The sequence below is a fragment of the Convolutriloba macropyga genome, chromosome 1 (genome assembly GCF_964194025.1).
Source record: "Convolutriloba macropyga chromosome 1, txConMacr16.3, whole genome shotgun sequence".
Classification (NCBI taxonomy): domain Eukaryota; kingdom Metazoa; phylum Xenacoelomorpha; order Acoela; family Convolutidae; genus Convolutriloba; species Convolutriloba macropyga.
The window spans coordinates 24,168,473-24,188,991 of NC_134468.1; the positions used below are offsets into that span (position 1 = coordinate 24,168,473).

The 20,519-nt window shown below is 36.3% G+C and overlaps 1 protein-coding gene and 1 long non-coding RNA gene across 2 annotated transcripts; both read right to left on the reverse strand.

Annotated features, from left to right (window-relative positions):
• Positions 1 to 3,240: 3,240 nt before the first annotated feature.
• On the reverse strand, positions 3,241 to 9,589 carry LOC142336926 (hsp90 co-chaperone Cdc37-like). The gene is made up of 2 exons (XM_075385914.1): positions 8,680 to 9,589; positions 3,241 to 3,943 (listed from the first exon to the last, which is right to left on the reverse strand). Exons 1-2 carry the CDS (start codon positions 9,551 to 9,553, stop codon positions 3,672 to 3,674), a joined length of 1,146 nt encoding a protein of 381 aa, XP_075242029.1. The 5' UTR covers positions 9,554 to 9,589; the 3' UTR covers positions 3,241 to 3,671.
• Positions 9,590 to 10,529: 940 nt separating this feature from the next.
• LOC142336934 (uncharacterized) lies at positions 10,530 to 14,133 on the reverse strand. The gene is made up of 2 exons (XR_012758918.1): positions 12,058 to 14,133; positions 10,530 to 11,871 (listed from the first exon to the last, which is right to left on the reverse strand). It is a non-coding gene; the product is annotated as an uncharacterized LOC142336934 (long non-coding RNA).
• Between the last annotated feature and the right edge of the window lie 6,386 nt (positions 14,134 to 20,519).

Here is a 20,519-nt window from a genome sequence, read left to right on the forward strand (position 1 = left end):
AATTCTATTAATTAGACCCAAGACAGGCTGATTTTTAAAATTAAGTTTGATACCTAAAACAAAGTTACAACTGTTTTAAATGTTTTAAAACAATTGTGCCGTGTTCAGTAATTGGAACGAAAATTCAAACATGGCAAAGTCTTAGAAGCCTTTAGTTGCATCACTTGTATTTGCGTTCTAGCGGTTTAAATTGAGCCACCCAAATGGTCCGCTTCCCAGAATAAAATCTGACATAGAAAATAATTTTAGCATGCTGTTATTTTGAAGCCAACTCTGAAAATCCAAAAATCTTGCCTAAAGGCTTCCAAAAACGATTTCTGAGAAGTTAACTAGGTACTTGCTCAATTTTAACATTTAGATTTGAGGTGCTTTTGAGGTGCGAAAGGGTGCCTACCCAAATGTGAATAACAGACAATACGGGAACAATTACTTCAAGCAAACACTTTCAACTTACTGCTCTTCATGAGCTTTTTATTGTTCCGACCAACTTTATGCTCAACTGTTTTTTTTTTGCTCAGTAAATTTTCGCCGATAGATATATTCATCGTAGAGAGTTGTGATTCACATCATTAGTAAAGTAAGCTTGTCAAGAGTAGAATATCAAATTTAAAAGTTTTCGAATTTTGTTTTTTTCTGTGGAGTTACGGCGGTTTAAGGTTTTGTGAACTTCAGTCCCATTTCGTGTTGCACTGTTCAAATTTTCGGTATTTTTGCAGAAAATTCGATCAATTTTTCTAAAATATGAAAAATTGTTAACATTAGTTCAATTGTTTTATGTTAAATTGACCTGTAATGCACACGTAAAAACTGCGGACTCAATTTTTATTTACTGAGAGGAGGGCTATTTTTTACCTCTTGTTCCTAAAAAAGTTTTCTGGAACTAACATTTCGGCGCCCTTTTGATAAACTAAATCGACATTTATAAAATACAAACCATTTATTTTTGATGAAGGTTTTTGTTTGCCAAAACAACTGTTACATCACTATTTCCGACAATTAATTTTTTCAACAGCCGCTCAGTGATAGCGAGTCCAGTTTTGTTGTCAAGGTTGATTTTTTATAATAAGGGTTCAGATTGTACTTTTGTATTTTGGCATTATTGAAATGATTATCCCCATTTTTATCTCCATTGCCAACAAGTCTATTTTCACGTAAAATTCAGTTAATGAGAGATTCCATTTATGATCAAAAGAGGCGTATTGAATAAATAGATTATTTTTTCTCAGGAAAATATATGTTTTATTGTTGAAAAATTTTTAATTTTCAGATCAGTCTTTTAAATTTTTAGTGCAACATCGCAGTCAACCTAAGTTTGTTCTGAGAAACCTCAGCTGTTTTCGAATTGCATGATGACTACCAGAACAAAACATGTTTTCGTTTCTTGAACTTTAAAAAGGCCTTGTTCGGTATCACAGCAGCTATTATTGAAACTTAAAAACACTTTCAGTTGTTATCTCAAAAGCTCATCGCTGATATAACTATAGTCATCAGAAATTGATAATTTCATATGGATATTGATTTTGCTAACATTTCAAAAAATTAGTTATTTTAATAAACGAGCAGCAAAAACAGGGCTAGCTTTGATCTAATTATGGAATTTTACAATCCAACGACTTGACGGATTATAATGGCCACTCTCCTTGTTTAAGAAAATTGCCTTTCTTGGGTTTTTTGTTAATTACAGACCAGAATGATTTCAAAGCTTATGGAATTTTTGTTTGCTAAAAATGGTTTGTGAAATTTTGAGCTTTACCTGCATTAATTATTGTTTTGCAGTCTTTGAACTAAGTCGCACTAATTACAGGTCCAACTGACTTCTTAAGTAGTTACAATTTGAACCATTTACTACTTTTTGAACGTTTATGGTTATAACTTTTGAAAAAAATTAATGGTTTTGAGCTCTGCCACATTTTATCTTATTTCTGTAACCTTGACGCTCAGTCTCAGCAAACAGAGAGAGATCACACCCTCTTTCGATTGAATTAGAATTTCGTCTATTTTCTGTTTCATCAATCAAATACTGATTTTTGGGCTTCGATACAAGTTTTCATAACTGTTTGATATTTGAACAATTTCCATTTTTGAAGTTTTTACTGCTGTCTTGGCACATATGACTCGCTAACCAGAAGTCACATATCACATTAATGACATTGAAAGAAGGCGCAATTGATTTTATCTAATTTTTAAATAGAACACGATTTTAACAGCTCCGACAGCCTTCTCTCTCAAAATTTAATTTAAAATTTGATTTTTGCCTGTATCTCTTCCTTTTGTAGTTGCATAACATTCTGGATGAGTAAAAGTATCAACGGCTGCCTAAGAGGCATAAACAAAGCTTTTGTCATTTAAGCTTTTTTAAATTTGCCCTTTTGGTTTTTTTTAACTATTTGATAATTATCTCAATAAAGACGGTTCCCAAATGTTTTCTAATTAAATGCAAGCCAATTTGTTAAGTTTTACCTGATGCTATCTTGAATTTGTTTTATGATTTTTTAAAAGAAACAGATAGTGATTTTTCGTCATAATTAATACTTGTTGATTTAATGATTTTTTGTTTGTCTTGTCGTTTATTTTTGTTAATGGCAGGTATCAATTGCCCTCTAAAGATGCATTATTTAATTTGTTTAGTTGTATGAGCATAAAGTGATTTTTAGATCGATACGCCAACTATTCTTTTAAGAACTTTCCAATCTATTGCTCATTTGGTAGACTATAAAATCAAAAATGTGGTTGAGCGGAGTCGGAACATTATGTGCAAATGCACATTACCAAGCCTCCTTGTTGTTGCCTTTTATTATGGGCAAAATTGGGGCTTTTAAATAAGTAAAATCTATAAAGACCACTTCTAGGATAACAAAAACAACAGCATGAAGGTATTTACAGCAAACTTCGTTTGAGACCTACTCGAAAACCAAATAATGCAGTCTTCCCAGCTGAAACTTTCCAAAAGTAGGATTGAGCGAAAAGGTGACCGAACTTACTTAAATTATCTCTTTGAAACAGGAATCTAAGCATCTTCAGACGTTTCGACGAACCATACATTACAAACTAGTTTAAGCCCAAGCAGACTGCAGTTTAGGCCCGCTCTCCCACCAAAAGTCAAATCAATGAGACCAAAAAATGAAACAAGCGGTACTATAGATCGTAGAAAAAGAAAAACCATCTTAAATACATGTCGCTTAACTAATATTGACCAATAAGTTATCCTGTTACAATCCCAGTTTTTAGTTCAAGAGTCAGTTTATCAGATAGGGTTTTAAATTAGGCATTTATGACAAAAACTATTACAACAATCAAACCTGAAAACGTCTTCAACAACAAATTGCTTTTGGAAATGTGATCTAACTAAATTCCACAGCTCTTGCAGCTCCAACTGAGTTGAAAAACAGAGATCGACGTCATTCGTTATCAGTTGAAGTGCTTAGGAACTGACAGCACTTATTTCAAATCAACTTAGCGATAATATTATATTACATTTCTTAACTTTAAATACACGAAAAACGACATTTCAAATGCAAATGAGTGCCAACACAAGAAAACTTAGCAATTTGTGCTCCTCAGTAACTATCGATATCATACATAACGCGGACAACAGACAGGAAATCACGTCGTAATCAATTTTTATCAAATCAAATATTAAACTGATGGAAAAGTTGTCATTCAATTTCATGCTAAGTGTCTCCATTTCCATTTGATACTGAGTCATGATCATCGACATTCTCGTAGACCTGTTCCTCGCCTTCCTCGTCCCCTTTAGCAGCAGCATTTTTATCAGGCACCCATAGTCCACTGTCCACACATTTCTTCAGCCACATTTCGGCTTCCGCAGGCTCGTATTTCGCAAATGTGTCTTTCAGCATTTGGATATCTTTGGTGTCAAAGCATTGCTTCAAATCAGCTGGTAGTTCTTCATACACTTCCACTGGATCTAGACCTCCTGGTCCTGAAATGACAACTAAGCTCTTGAACGTGATGAAATGACAACTAAGCTCCTGAAATGAAAGCTTACATTCCCAATACAAAATTGTATTTTCAGTAGTTCCTTATCTATCAATTGTATTGCAGATCTAATGAAAATTGAACACCTACACAAGAACAATTGTTGCAACTATCAACTTGTGGGCTATTCTATGCACTGATATTCATGTCAAAAAGAAACAGAACGAGACAGGCGATCGTTTTCAGCGTGTTGTTGTGTCATAATAGATGATATCTAAATCTCAGGCTTACAAAAATTCGGGTTACAAATTAGCTCCAGGATGCCTGCGGCAATTAGAGCTCCAAACCGCGGGCGCTTGCACAAAATATCGAACTGCAAAGAGTTCTCAGATCTATTTTCTAACACATTTAGACCCTAATTTTGATGCTGGGAGTTTTCTTTGTAAGATCCAGCCTTCAGTGTGTTGTTCCAGCTCTCCAGCTTTAAAGAGCGTTGTTGTGTAAAAAGGAATAAACAATATCACTCAATTGGCAGTTATGAGCTCTAATTGCCTTCGGCCTCCCCGAACTATATTCTAGCATATACTTCGTACCTTTGCTGACCATACACTAAGAACTTGGTGAAGCTAAGGGAGCTGCTCAGAAACTTAATGCCCTCGTGCTTTACTAGTTCACTTCATCAAATACGTAAACGCGCGGATATAACAATGTTGAGAAATTTTGAATCATCTAGGGCTGAGCTGACCATAAACTTTCAGAAAATAATTAGCAAGTAAAGGAGAGTTTGGTTCCTGATTAAAGGCAATGCGTCTAGCGTACTTTCCATCAGAAATAAGATTCTTCCATTCCATGTAGTAATATTTCCAGCATTAATGTTTGCTTCTGGGTGTTCGGAACTAAAAAAAAGAAATGAATACGAACCAATCAAAACTTTAACAGAAAATTAAAGTAGACAGCAAATAAAAAGCGTGAACTGCATAAAAAGACACAATGATCTAATGTAATATCTTGCCACTGCTTCACTACACAGTCTTGAAACAATTGTCGCTTTCAGTAGCATTATATCTGATCGTTATTCTATCGATCTGAGCAATTTCTTTGAAATACGCCGGAACAACCGGTGAACACTAAAGTTCTGCCTAGAATTCGATACCGAAGTCTGTGGCTCAACTTGTGGCACCGACCTGGTTTCCGCGCGAATATTCTGCCAATGTATTCGAATGTCTAACAAAAAAAAGAAAAGAGAATAAATCCTGCACTTGGATTTTCTCTGCCTTTGCGAAAAATACCGTGGTAACTCAAACGGTCGAGTGAAAGTTTTGCATAAAAACATATTGGCTAGAATACCGGTCGAGTGAAAGTTTTGCATAAAAACATATTGGGTAGAATAACGGCTCGAGTAGTGTAATACAAAATTTAAACTATCTTTACCTAAATCAGAATTATTTAAGCCCAAATACTTGAAAACTAAAAGCTAAATGCGTAAAAAATCAAGAAACCATAGAAAGTACGAATGGGGGCTCAAGTTCCGGCAATCTTTACTGATCAAATTAAAACAATGTATTCACATTGAAAATTTCTAACAATTCATGGTAACTATACATTAGATTCTAAGCTACTGTGAAAAACCGAAGCTGGAAAATCGAAGTCAACGTTCGAAAAGAAAGTTCAATTCATGAACAAACTTGCTTCATCTAAAATCTGTAAAACACCAGTACTCCCCTTCGATTCAAATACATGGCCGGCAGATTGCCGGAAAATAGCTGCAATAGAAGCATGTGGCCTTCCATGAATTGAAACAACTAAAGAAACAAGATAGATAGATTGACCACCAGTCCTTTAATAGACCGCTAGACCTTTTGGCTAGATTCGGACTGTCAATTTCACGAGACACATACACTCAAAAAGGAAAAAGTCCTAATGGAGTTTTTTTCAAAATTAATATTTGAAATCACAGACTCAAGACTCTAATGCTCAAGAATTAGCGCACATACGTCTGACACTACTTAGATATACACTACTGACCTTTAACTAGTATGTTCATAAAAGTCTAAGTTCATTAAGCGAGTTCAGAAGTCATTTTTTAGTGAGGTAAGTCACGCAAGCAATTGGCTTAAAAGCAGAACAAATGACATCACGCACACAAATTTTAACTGCAAAGCATTAGAAATCACTAAAATTGAAAAAATCAATTCCAAGAAGTCAGGTCGCAAGAATCATCGATGGAGACGACAAATTAAAAACATAACCGGTAGAATACCGGAAACGACTCGAATCGTCGTGCATTATAATCCCTAACCTAACCTTACCGAAATCAGAACATCAAAATAGACAAGAGAAAAAAAACAAAAGTAGCCCAACAAACCACATTAAAGTGTTTTAAAAATACCGACAATTTTTTAGGTGCAGAGGGAGCTAGGTGGGGTGGGTAGATAGGTTGGGGAGGTGGGTAGTGCTGGGGTAGTTGGGCGGGTAGGTGGGGGGTAGCTAGGTGAAGGGAGGGGTAGTTTGGGGGTAGGTGGGGGGGGGGGGTAAGTTGGGGCGGGGGGTAGGTAGGTGGTGTGGGGGTAGGTAGGTGGGTGGGTAGATAGTTTGGGGAGGTGGGTAGTGCTGGGGTAGTTGGGGGTAGCTGGGTGAAGGGAAGGGTTAGGTGGGGGTAATTTGGGGGGGGGTGTGCGGGGGCGTAGGTAGGTGTTGGGGGGGTTGTGCGGTGTAGTTTAGATAATTAGGGGGACTTATATAGGAATAAAAAATCTCAAAATGACCTCTTCACCTTGAACATTACCAGCAGTTCCTAATTACTATACATTGCAAACGAAGCTACTGTTAAAGTCCAATGTTCGAAAACCGAAGTCAACAATCAAAAACGGAGGTAAATGCTCGAACAGAAAGAAGTCAAAATTCAAGTCATGAACAAACTTGCTTTGTACTAAAAAACCTGTAGCATCTCAAGTCCTTTTCGAGTCGTAAAAACCACGATGTCCCCAATAATAGCCGCTATCGCTTCGCGGCTATTAAAAACACGCTTTTACAATAATTGCTTGAAACTTCATTCAAGAGCAAGTAATAACATTTTTCCCATAGCCAACTCCTACCTAGCTATGACTTACTATTTCCTGATGCTTCTCAAACCAATTTAGATTTTAACCTGATTCTCATACCTATACACCAAAACATAAACCGACCAACATCTGGCGATCTGGGCTCTCGAGCGATTGGCGAAGAAATCAATTTAGAAGGGGGCATAGCCAGAGAAACACTTATGATGAAAAAAATGACTAGCGAGGGCTTCGAAGACGCGAACTCCCTGATGAGAGTCCTTGACTGTAACAACTCTGCTATACGAGCTATGAACGTTTTTCTTTCACAATCAATTTTATTTTAGCAACATACTTAATTTGTGAAAGCTCACAGTTGAAATCACTCGGACAAAATCAATAATTAAGCGTGAAAGAATCATTGAGATTTAACATTAAAAGAATGTTCAAGAAGAGAACAGCCCACCAAAAAAATCCAAAAAGACACACGTTTCCCACAACTTTTTTTAAAACTCTGAATTAGGAGAAAATCCCTCCCCATATAGGGTAGTTGGTCAACTCGGATCGGTAAGTCAACTCATTTATACATGCAAACATTCTGGCAGTAGTCAAACGTCAAAACATTAAAAATATAGCTTAAGTAGGAATGAGAAAGGCCGCAATAGCTTCGTAGATCTGCAGTTTCAAACCAATAAATTTTTTAAATGCTGAGATGTTATATTTTGATAAAGAATCTTTTATAAAACTTATTGCTGCTTCTACTAACTGCCCTCAAATAACCTTTAATTAGAGCGACACACACATTCACTACACCTTATTCCTTTGAATACAAGTGAAGAAAAGTCAAATTAAGAGTTAGCAAACCATATTTGAGAGCGGGGTAAGTCACGTGTGACCAAAAACTTAATCACGCGAATGAGACAAAAAATTCGCACCAATAATAGTGAAAAATGACGTCAAGCATGCAATTAAGTTTAAATTGCATGAAGTTATTGTGACTCCATGTGGTCGTAACAAAAATCTTGACGAAGAAATAAAAAAAACAAGCGATTGCCAATAACCTCCGCTATCGCTTTGCGGCTATTAACGACAACCGCCCCATTTAATATGAATCCAATGGAAGCTTCAAAAATGAGAGATCAGTGCATTGATCGCGCTCGCGCGCTACAGAGGCCAAGTATTGAGATACGCAAAAGCGCGGAGCTAAATGTTGTCCCGATGTATGTAATCACGTCAGTATATGAATCCTCTTTTTCTCGCTAATTCTTTCAGCCAACATCTGTATGGCTTTCGACGCTGACGGAAACACTATCAAAGTGGAGGTTCAAAAATAATGCTTGCACAGAAATAGCGGGTTTCTTTTCAGATTAAAAACCGCCCTTCAGAGAATAAATTGTCTCCTCAAAACCGTCTCGGAGAATAATATACTTGGAGACATGTTAATGCCCTACGTGCTTTACCTGTTTATCTTGTTTTTGAGGACTGAAAGTCAAAAAGGTCAGACTAAAAATCGGTCAGGCAAAAAATTGCATTAAAAACAAACCACAGGACTAATATAATTGCTACAAACTTTGTTTGAGAAATTAAACTTCAAACGTGCAGTAAAAACCAGATTTAGCAGCAACGGAACAACTGCAAAAGTCAACAAAAACTTGAAATTTAGCTTTACTTGCCATAGTCTACAATTGTTAAGTCAACTTGCCTAATCTTTTCTGCCTCTCCTCTTCTTCCGCTTCTTTCATGGCTTCCTCCAACCTTTCCTCGGCTCTTTTCCTGATTCTTCCACGAAATGCGTTCACTTCGTCATTGAATACTTCCATGTATTCAGGGTTGGCTTTGGCCTGCCTGTCGTAAAATGGACGAACAGCTGCTCTAGGATCTAATTTCAGCTCTTTCCCTAGTGTCAAAATGTATTGCATTGAAATGACTTGATTTGAAACCTGTTCCATTAGAGCAAATTTCTCCTCTAAAGCTAGATCAATACACCACAATGTTAAATAGTTAGCAGTTTCCTCGCAAACAAGGTCTGGATTTTTGGTTAAAAAGGCCAAGCTATCCGCTGGTTTTTTCATCATTCCAAATTCCTTAATGTTTGCACCACTCTTTTTATTGAAATCAATTTGTCTTTGCGCTTTTTCATCTTCACTCATATCTTTAGTTCTGTCTTCGTGGTCTAGAGTAGCTTTGTTGACGCGAGAAGAGGTAAAACCAGGCTTTGACAATGTATCAACATTCATAGGTTGCTTCCGTTTCTCAGTATCTAACTCTTCTTTTCGTTTATCCAGGTCTCTTTTCTTTTCTTTCAAGGAATTCATCTTAGCTTCCAATTGTACAATTTTATCATCATCGTTAGCCTTTTTAGCTTCATTTAAATCTTGCTCCACTTTTCTGTAGTCACATTCCCACTCTTTCCACTCGAACTGGAAGCTCTGCTCACTCTGCTGCATCTTTTCCATTCTCTCAACGCGAGCCTGGTGTCGCCATCGGAATAAACTGGGAGTATCAATGTTTGGGTGAGTGTCATCTTCGTCATCTGAGACTTCAATGTGGTCCCACTTGTGATAATCGATTGGCATTATTTACAATTCTGAAAAAGATCATTCTGAAAAAGATCATTCTGAAAAAGATCATTCCAATTGATCTCTAGCCACGAATGGTTTTGATTGTGGCCTTCTTAGTCTGAGGGGGGATTGCATTCGGAGTGGGAGGGAGGGGTGGTTGACATGAGATATCTCTCCAAGTTTTTAAAAAATTGAACACAACGTTTTCAATATTCAACCCCTACATTAATGCTCTACCCTAACAATGAAATTGAGAAAACAATTCAATTCTCTTTTGCAACTATTTTCAATAGGAAACCAAATTCCGATAACGTACACAAAGCTAAAACAAAAATTATTTAAAACTTGATTCAATAAAAAGAAAAACTCTACTCTACTCTGGTAGAGGACAAAAGCAGAAAATATCTTTTATTATCATTATTCAGCCCTATTTATAAACTCAATCGTAGACAAACTCAAAAGGGATGTTTTCATATATCGTCTGAACTCAAGTTCACAATTAACAGACTTCAACTGAAACCGTAATTTGTGCAACTCAGTTGTCACTGCAAACCATTACAATTTTTTTCAACCCTGCATAGATTTGAAAATTATACACATTATAAACTGACAAGACCATGAACATTTGAAAACTGTATTATAAAAGCTATCTAAGTAAGCAATTTGGAGAAGGATCTAGATCAGGGCCGAGAATATTAGTTCAAATCCTATTATTAACCGAATTTTAGGGTAAAAAATATTTTGTGTATGGCAAAAAGTTACAGAAATCAATTCTGGCTAAAACTATTGCACGGAAACTCGACTAAAAGAGCGTGATCAAGCTCATGACGGACTGAGTAAAAATGAAGTAGTGCGAACTTGAATATACAGGATTGATCTGAAATATAGATTTATGTCTTCAAACAAGCAAAATCCCAGCAATGTTCCATTTCTTGAGGTAACCTCAAAATAGGAGCCGCACTTTCATTCCATCTGTTCAAAATGAAAAATATCTCACAAAAAAATCTATTTTGTTTCATCTATCCAATCATATAATAGTAATAGAACAGGATTTAGAGTTTACTCAAAGATTTGCACTCGGAACAGTTTGTTTAATTTAAAGTTTGTATTGATTGATGTGTGCTGTGAGCTTTCCGTTGGGAATACAATTGTCGCATCTGCAGAAGTATCCAGGTGTAGGGGTTGTTTCCATCCTATTTGTAACAAAAAAGCTCCAGAATAATTTGGTGAGGGTGCGTTTCTTCATTTGTTGGTTGTTTGCTAAGGTGTCATGACAGAATATTGAAGAGGAAACTTGATCTGTCAAAGAAGTTGTCTCCGGCTTTCTGTAGTTTATTTTTTGGGATGCTGAGTTCACTCCTGTTGCTTTGTAGCGTTATTTGCGTATCTAGTGGTGAATTGAACCGTCCGATCAATGTCATGTTTTCCTTCAATTAAGGCATGACGGAAAACGATCTGAAGTTCTAGGTAAAGCGATACTGGCAGGAGCTTGCAATGTTCAGTCATCTTTGTATGTCACACTGTTACCATAAAACCACTTTAGCTGTTTTTTAAATGCATTCATAATTTCTTGTAATTACACATTTGGATACGCAATGGGCGATCCGTAGCTTAGAATCGGCAATATGTTTCATTCATATGCGTTCAGATTGACTTGAAATTTGCAATTTCGGGACAGGCTCCTTTTGATTAAGAAGAGTGAGCGAAACCCTTTGCTGAATCTTTGGAGTTCTCAGTCCACGTCAGATTTTTGCTGACCATTATTCCAAGATATTTTTGAGAACTGGACTTCTGGATATTTGTGGCACACAAGGTAGCATCGAGATCCCCCTTCAGACTCAGAATTGAAACCTTTTTGACGCTCAGTTTCATGCCGTTTGACTTGCACCACTTTGTTAATGCCTTTGTCTTCTTGATTGACGGGTGTTTGCTGGTTAGGACAATTTTAAAGTTTTCAGCGGATTAGCCGTTGCCTATTTTTCGGGTAAGTCGTTGATGAAGACTCGAAACAGTAAAGACCCTTGTGGAAATCCGCTGGTTACTGGTAGGACAATTACATTTGATACAATTGCATTTACTTGTACTTGTTTGCGCTAGTAGCAGTATGGTGCTAGGAGTCTCAGTAGTTTCTGCCAACTCCAATCTCTTTTACCATATGGATGACTACTTTGAGACACCGTATCAAATGCTTTTTGCGCAGTCAAGGTAGACTATTCCTAGCTCCTATAATGTTTCATCGTCGTACAGTTTCTACACTTTGTCTAGAAAAATCAGCACGAATACCAGAGTTCTACCAGCACATTTATGAACACCAGAGTTCTGACAGTATCGACCTATAAATTTACCAAACTGCCGGTAAAAATTACTCGAGAAAGCTATTTCGATCATGCAGACTTGAAGCGGAAATTTATAAAAATCAATTGAGTTTTTGCATATGTCCGATAAGAAAACTGCAGCGGTTTCATTTTTTTATACTCTGTACAAAACAACAAAAACTAAAAAGTAATTTCAGATTTTACTTTTATTTGGTCAATCGTGACTCCAAATTCATCGTCAGGTTCCAAACTAAAATTTTGCTAAAGCGAAAAACAAAACATTAAAACAATCAAACATAATCCGACTAATGTCGGAAGAATTGCTCTCGAACAACAGGCGAGGCAATTAGATTCAGGGGCTGTGGCCTAGATAATTTTTATATGGGTGACAAAAAAGTTGACCAAGCTCGGATTCTAACCATGGACCTCCTGAACCCTCACGAAAAGCACTGCCCACTCAGCTATCAGGCCCTTCTTTTTCCTATGTTGAATTCAATTTTGTTTTAGAATCAAGCTTCACTTGAGTGAGAACAATGGAGATAACACAAAAAAGAAAAAAGAAAGCGCGATAAAGCCACTTGAGAAGTCAAAGAATGTTCTGGACGAAAAGCGCAAAAAACGTCCAGCGAAAAATTTGCGTTAAAAAATCAACACGTTAACAATATTTGCTATGAACTTCGTTCGAGAGCAATTAAAAACAACTTAGCCTACCCAAGAAGAAAACTAAAACAAATTCACATACGTTTCCTTTTGGCAAATGCCTGAATAATTTTATTCATGAATTGCTTGCAGCAGGTGCTTATCAATATGTTAGTTTCCTTTTTAGTTCAGAATGCTATTCTCTTTTCCCTAAAAACGGATTTTCCCGTGTCTTTAAATTTTAAATGATGGCTTTAAGTATGCAATACTTTCCAATGGAATGCTGTGCCGTCGTTGCTGCGGTTTAACCCGTGCTCTCACACCTTGGCTAGTTAGCTTTGCCAGGCTCAATAAAACCAAAAATTATTTAAAACGATTCAATAAAAAGAAAAAATCTACTCTGGTACAGAGGATAAAAGCAAAAAATATCTTTTACTATCCTTAATCAGTCCTATTTATAAACTTAATCGCGGAGAACCTCAGAAAGGATGTTTTCAGATATCGTCTAAACTCAAGTTCACAATAAACAGACTTCAACTGAAACCGTAATTTGTGCAACTCAGTTGTCACTGCAAACTATTACAAATTTTTTCTACCCTGCATAGATTTGAAAATTATGCACATTATAAACTGACAAAATTATAAAAATTTGAAAGCTGTATTATAAAAGCTATATAAGTAAGCAATTTGAAGAAGTATCTAAATCAGGGGCGAGAACTCAAACTAAAATATTAGTTCAAATCCTATTTTCAACAAAATTATAGGGTAAAAACCATTTTGTGCATGGCAAAAAGTTACAGAAATCAATTCGTGTGAAAACTATTGAGCGGGATAACTTGACTAAAGGAGCTTGATCAAGTTCATGACGGACTGAGTAAAAATGAAGTAGGGCGAACTTGAATAAACAGGATTAATCTGAAATATAGATTTACATCTTCAATCAAGCTAAATTCCAGCAATGTTGCATTTCTTGAGGTAGCATTAAAATAGGAGCCGCATTTTCATTCCGCCTGTTCAAAATAAAAAATCAAAATACCTCTCACAAAAAAAAATCTGTTTTTTTAAATTTCAATTTCAATATTAACGGCAGAAAAATACAGAACCGGAACGAGTGGGAAAACTGTTACTGAGAAACTACAGTAGCGCTCTGGCAACACCGACAACGATCATCTGTTAGGCAGCCAACAACAAAAATACTACCACTCTACGTTATAGAGGACTTTTAAAAATAAATAGAAGAACTTTAATATAGTAGCAGTAATAGTAGTCTGGATTACGCCCAAGTGTAGTCGAGACATTAGGGCACAGCCAAGGGTTTTCACCCTTCAGTTCATCAGTTCGTTGCCTTGAAATAAAAAATATATCCAATCACATAGTAGTAAGAGAACAGGATCTAGAGTTTACTCAAGGGTTTGCACACTGAACAGTTTGCTTAATTCAAAGTTTGGATTGATTGATGTGCGGTGTGAGCTTTCCGTTGGGAATCCAGCAGTCGCATCTGCAGAAGTATCCCGGTAAAAGGTTTTCTCCATCATATTTGTCAAAAGAAGCTCCAGAAAAATTTGGTAAGGGTGCGTTTCTTTATTTGTTGGTTGTTTGCTAAGGTGTCTTGACAGAATATTGAAGAGGAAACTGGATCTGTCAAAGTTGTCTCCGGCTTTCTTTAGTTTATTTTTTGGGATGCTGAGTTCACTCATGGTGCTTTGTCGCGTTATTTGCATAGCTGGTGGGGAAACAAACCGTCGGATCAATATCAACTTTTCCTTCAAATAAGGCAAGGAAAAGGATGCGAAGTTCTAGGTAAAGCGATATTCAGGAGCTAGCAATTTGCAGTCTATCTTTTTGTATTTCACACTATAAAATCACTTTTCAGCTGCTTTTTGAACGCGTTCCATTTTTCTTGTAATTTCACATTTGGATACGCAGTGGCCGATCCGTCGATTAGAACCGGCATTATGTATCATTCTTATGCGTTCAGATTGACTTCAGGTTTGCAATTTCGGGACAGGTTCCTTTTGATTAAGAAGAGTGAGCGAACGCTTTGCTGAAGCTTTGTGTGGAGTTCTCTGTCCACGTCATTTTTCCACTGGCAATTATTCCAAGATATTTTTGAGAACTGAACATCTGGACTTTTGTGGCACATAAGGTGCCATCGAGGTCCCCCTTCAGACTCAGAATTGAGCACTATTTGACGTTGTTTCATGCCGTTTCATTTCACGATTTTGTTATCGCCTTCGTCTATTTAATTGACTGGTTTTTGCTGAGTAGGACAATTTTAAAGTTGTTGGCGGATCTATAGCCGTTGCTTGTTTCATAGGGTAGGTCGTTGATAAGATTGAAATCAGTAAGTTCCCACGTAGGGAGCCTTGTCGAAATTCGGCGTTCAGATTTTCAGGACCTATCGCAATCGGAATCCATGCAATAACAGTCCCACTTTAGATACAAAGAACTCGTTGAAGTCGTTTGCAAGCTGTTTCCTGTTTTCATAATTCGGTAGCCGTTCTACATCTTGACCAAGAAGCAGTTTTAAAGTGGCAAACTTTTTACGTCCACAATTTTCCTTCAGCGCGTTCTCAATGTAGAGTCTACGCTTCTCGAAAAAAATTTCTCTACATATTATCCCTACATTGGGATATGGCTCTCATCATACCCGAGATACATATCCCAGGCTTCATGAATACTTGAGGTAAACTCAACTTAAGCTAAACTTTAAGCATGGCTGCAATAACGTAACAAACCTTCGGAGTCAAACTTCTTTCAATTTCTATCCTTCAACAGGTTTTGCGATTCGCTGAGCGGGAAGCAAGTACGAAAATGGTTCGAAGAGGTCATGTAGCATTTCAATTTAAAATTAATTGAACTAAACCCACCTTTTCTTTTCGTTTTCTCGCAGACGTACTGAGTCAGGCCAAAACCAACAGAAAATGAGTTCCACATTTTCGAGTCACTGTTGTCGAATTTCAGTGAAATGTTAAAACCGCCCCAGAGAACCATCTTATCGAATTGTAGCCTTTTTTATTCGAGAAAAGCAGTAGAACATTTAATCCAGGATTTCGAGAATTAGTGATTACTAAATAAGTGGTAGCCCCAACAGTTAAAAAGGCATCGGAAAATTCCGAGGCAAATTTTTCAAAATTTTCGAAATTGAGATCACATTTGTAAGAGAGAGGCAATTTCCGCCTCTTCTTTTATTAACAATAGGTTCACTGTAAAAAAATAAATCCTTGGGGACAACACTGTTTCACAATAAAATCATCATATGAGTTGTTCGTACTGCACGATTCTATAAATACTCCAAAAAAATATCAGTTGCTTCCAAGAGGGCGATTACATCTTTTGTTACGTTCCTGACAGAACGTATATTGTGCAGACGGATATTTAGTTCGGTAGTTTTTTATCCGTCCCTTGTTTTAATTGAGAACTGACTAGTAGTCATTTTGATCCATATTTTTTAGCCAATCACGGGGCCTAATTCAGGTAAAATATTGACACTTTACCGTTTTCAGGCCAGAAGCCAGGTAACTCAACTTTCTCCTCATCAAATTTAAATACGCAAAAGAAAGAATTCAGGTGAGCTTCTGACTTCGAGCGGTTATTTGCGGGATCACTTTTTGCAGCTTTTAGAAAGGGAACTCCGGCTTCTTTATCAACGCTAACTCATTGCGTAGTATTTTCACTTTGAGGATCGTAGAATCTACACAATCGAGTTTTTCTCAACGGCCGAAATTCTGTCCAGCGCAGATATTTCTGCTGTAAAGATAAGAGCACAGCTAGCACATGACCAGAAGATCATTCCTTTAATATCAGCGGTATATGAAACTCCCAAACAACCAAAGTGAACATAAATTTTCTCAGATTTGACACAAAATGCAGTCACTCGTTACAAGGCTTAATTCGGAATCAAAGGGGACTAAGGGAAATGACCGCTAGGTGTCTAAATTAACTAATCAATCAAATGTGAAGAAGACTCACACATATGTTTGACTAAGAAAAAAACTAGTATCGCAAGAAATGTAGGGAAACAGTCAAGCAGATGCGGATAACTCTCTCGCCATGTGCTTGATACCAAATAAGCAATGGTAGATAAGAATCGTACGAAATTTTCCGACTGAATCTGAAATCCCTGGTTGCTGGAGTTACCCAAACAAAGTCCGGCCTCCGATACCACAGCAAATAACTACAACCAAGAGCTGAAACTGAATTAAAGAAGCCTCCCGGGTGCACTAGAAGACTATTTAATAAATTTATCAAAAAAGTTAGGCCCACTCTTATAACATTTTTTAAAAATGTTCTATCTTGTTTCTGACTAATCTATAACTCAGGACTTCAGAAAAATAATGAATTCCTTGTGACTACACCCACTTTAAACGATTTTGCTGCAACTTCAAATCAATTCTATTTAAACTAACTTTTCAATGAACCAAATCTCTTCTTCCTTCAATTATCTTTTCTAGAAGCGCAGCTTTTTCGTAAGACAATCTTCCTATTTTACAAATTCTATCCATTATAACTGAGCATTTCAATAAATTTACGTCAATTTTTTTTTCCAATCAGGATCAACGATCAAACCATGTTTTCTAGAATAACAACAATCGAGCCCTGATTCCAATCATATTCCTGAGCGAATTTTAATCTTGATATTTCGGCTGTGCTGCAGTGCCTTGTTTAAATGAAATTTACCTACTAGGTTTAAGATTTTTGTATGTAAGTAATATGACACAACGCCTTCTTTAAATATATGCAAAATTAGGTTCAAAGACTAATCAAATTTTGCAGGGAGTGCTCAAGGAAGCACTTTTTGTACTGTAAAAAATTGGTTTTAATCTGAGTTTTAATTTTTTGCATGCAGAGTTCTGCTCACAGTCAGAACGAATTAGGGTTGAAGGTTTAGTTAAACTGAGTTCAGGGTTGAATTGGAAAGCAATCTGTTCACATGAAGATTGCACTGGGTTCTGATCCTCGCACTAGGGTCTTCTTGCTCTTGTATTGCACATTACTGTTGCCTCTTTTAAATGTTTCTTGTTCTGAACTTAGCTTTCTTCAATGAAACTATTTTCTTGCAGTTTTTGAGGGTTAAACTGAACATCATACTAAATACTACTGGTCCTGGCTGTTTGGTAGTTCCCTAGTTTCAGATGTTATTGGCGTCCATATTTGTTTGTCAAGTAACCAAATAGTATGTGTAGTACAAGCGAGATAAAAATTGATATGAATCATATGACGATCGTTATTATCATGTTGAGCTTTCTGTGGAGCGGTTTCAAAAGTTTGATGTGATTGTCTTCATATTATCTTTCCAATTATTGGTACAACTAAACATTCAAGCCAATTGAATGTTTTTCGATGGTAATCTGGTACATTCGCCAGTTTATGTTATACATGTTGAATGACCTGTGTACGGGCTTGAACCAAAGTTGAATTGTGAGTCATTTCAGTCAATGACGGTATTCTTGAGAATGAGTGCTGTAGACATCTGTAATGTTTACATCAATTCTTACTGCGGTATTGTTTCTGCAAGAAAACATGTCAGCTCTGAGCTCCATAAATCTGTTCTCTTTTTTCTCCCAAAATGTAGCTCTACGTAGGGAATAGTGGCCAAACGACAATTTGCAAATTTAAGAACCAGAAGAAAACTCCCTAGGTTCTTCAGCAGTTTTAATTGTTGGTCCTTTGAATAGAAATTTTGTGCACAAGCCATCAGTTTTTTTGAGTTCGAGTTGAAAAAGTCTATCGCTTTTTTCCAGGTACTTGAAGGTTTCTTTTGTGTTTGAATAATATGTTTTTGAGTTTCATTTGGGATGCTACAATATAGATCTTGAATAATGGATTCGTTTTGGCTACACCCACTGTAGGTTTCACTAGAACTTCAATTCAATTCTCCTACCTGCAATCATTGATCCTACTTGTTCAGCGTCTTGGCAGGACAACCTATTTACTTTAAAAATTATGTCCAATTTTATATAACAGTTTGAATAAACCTATGCCAATCATTTTGTTCAATCAGGATAACTATCTAACCATAATTTCTATAATATCAACCATTGAGTTATGATTTTAATAATAATCATGAGAGGAATTCAAACCCACGAATCCGGAGATACTCGCTTCTATCGCCATATTATTACGCTTTCTCTACTGTTCTAACATGTTTCTGACTAATCTATGTTGCAAAATTTCTAATGAATAATGGATTTGTTGCGGCTAAACACATTGTAAAAGATATCTCTGCAAGTTTAATTTAATTTTTGTTTCAAATAACGTTTTTTTCAACCCATTTTTTACCTTAAATAATCTCATCTACAAACTCAAATTTTTGGTATGACAACTTTCCTACTTTAAAAATTCTATCCAAATATATTTAAGCATTTGAATATAATTATGTCAATCATTTTGTCCAATCAAGATCAACTATCGAACCGTGCTTTCCGTAATATCAACTACAGAGCCATGATTGCAAGAAAATTCATAGCAAATTCTAATTTTATTTCTGTCATGATATTGCGCCTTGTTTAAATCAAAACTTACCTTCCAAGTTTACGATATTGGTTTGTTTTTCTTACAGATTTCTAATCAATTCAATTGCAAACTTACCTGTCTACTGCTATATTTGAAAGTTTACGTGCCCGCCAAAAGTTTTCTGCTTTTATTGGCATTACATCTCAATTTATTTATCATTCATGTTCCCTCAGCTCTCAATAACTAACTGTTTTTACTGCAGCAACTTTATATTTTGTAGAATAGGTTTTGAAGATAGTTCTTCTGGGTTTAGCATCCATTCAGTTGTCCAGGTGTGCAAGTTTCAGATTGCCTTCGTTGTTTCCAAATTTGCATGCAATTCATCAAGTACATTTTTTTCACCAATGTAGCAATTACAAAAGTATTGGCCGAAAACTTCAATTCTTAGCAAAATTTTGATTGCTGTTGCAGTTTACACATTTGCATGTTATGCTCCAAATACACTTGCTTTCATCTGTGTAGCAACTACAAAATTCATTCCAATAAAACTTCAATTTTTAGCAGGTTTCGGATTGCTGTTGCAAGTTCCAAATTTGCATGTAATGCCTAGTTTATTGCATGAGTTTTTAGAAGCTCTTTATTGTCATATTTAAGCGCCTAATTCGCTCATTTTTTGCACTGATAAGGCATGCCGCATAGCAAAAACAAGCAAGCCAAATCTTCACTAAAACTAAACAAAATTTTGCTCAGTAGAAAGTTTATGAGGCATTTTTAAAGCACGAGTCATTGATTACCAAAAAAACTGTAAAACTTAATTAAAATCAACTATGCGTGAAGCAACACATCAACAAGGTCGTTGGTTTTGTGGTTCTCTCGACTCAAGTGGCGTACATTCCAGCAAGAATACTATTATTATTTGAGTTAAACTAGATGCTCCGAGACGCAAAATTGCAAAAGAAAGAAAAATGATAAAGCTATTTTCTGGTTTCAGTTGTAGAAAATGATTTTTACAAAACCTACTTTTCAAAGTTATTTGAAGGCAATGTTGGAACTGCGAACAATTAAAGTAACTCTTGAAGAATGAATACACACTAGACTTTAGAAACCTATTCGCAAAAAGTTAGCCTGAATAGTGGTTTTTATCCACTACTGTTTTTTGTTCACTTTTTTTCTTTCATTTTTACTTATATTTCATTGTCCAGGAATTTTTTCTCGTTTATGTATATATAAATTCTCACGTGAAGGACGTACCATCTTATTGAAGCTCTAATCTGCACTTGTTCTAAAGGTCCTTAAACACGGACGTTTTTAGAAGCTCTTTATTGTCATATTAAAGATATGAGCCTAATCCGCTCATTTTTTTGCACTGATAAGGCATGCCGCATAGCAAAAACAAGCAAGCCAAATATTCACTAAACAAAATTTTGCTCAGTAGAAAGTTTAAGAGGCGTAAGCAGTAGATATCGGTAGCTTAGGGCAAAAATCATTGACTGTCAAGACAGGGGCGGAGTTTTGAGCCAAATCAATGCTGAGAAAGAAGCATAACTTCCTGGACAACAAAACAGAGAGGC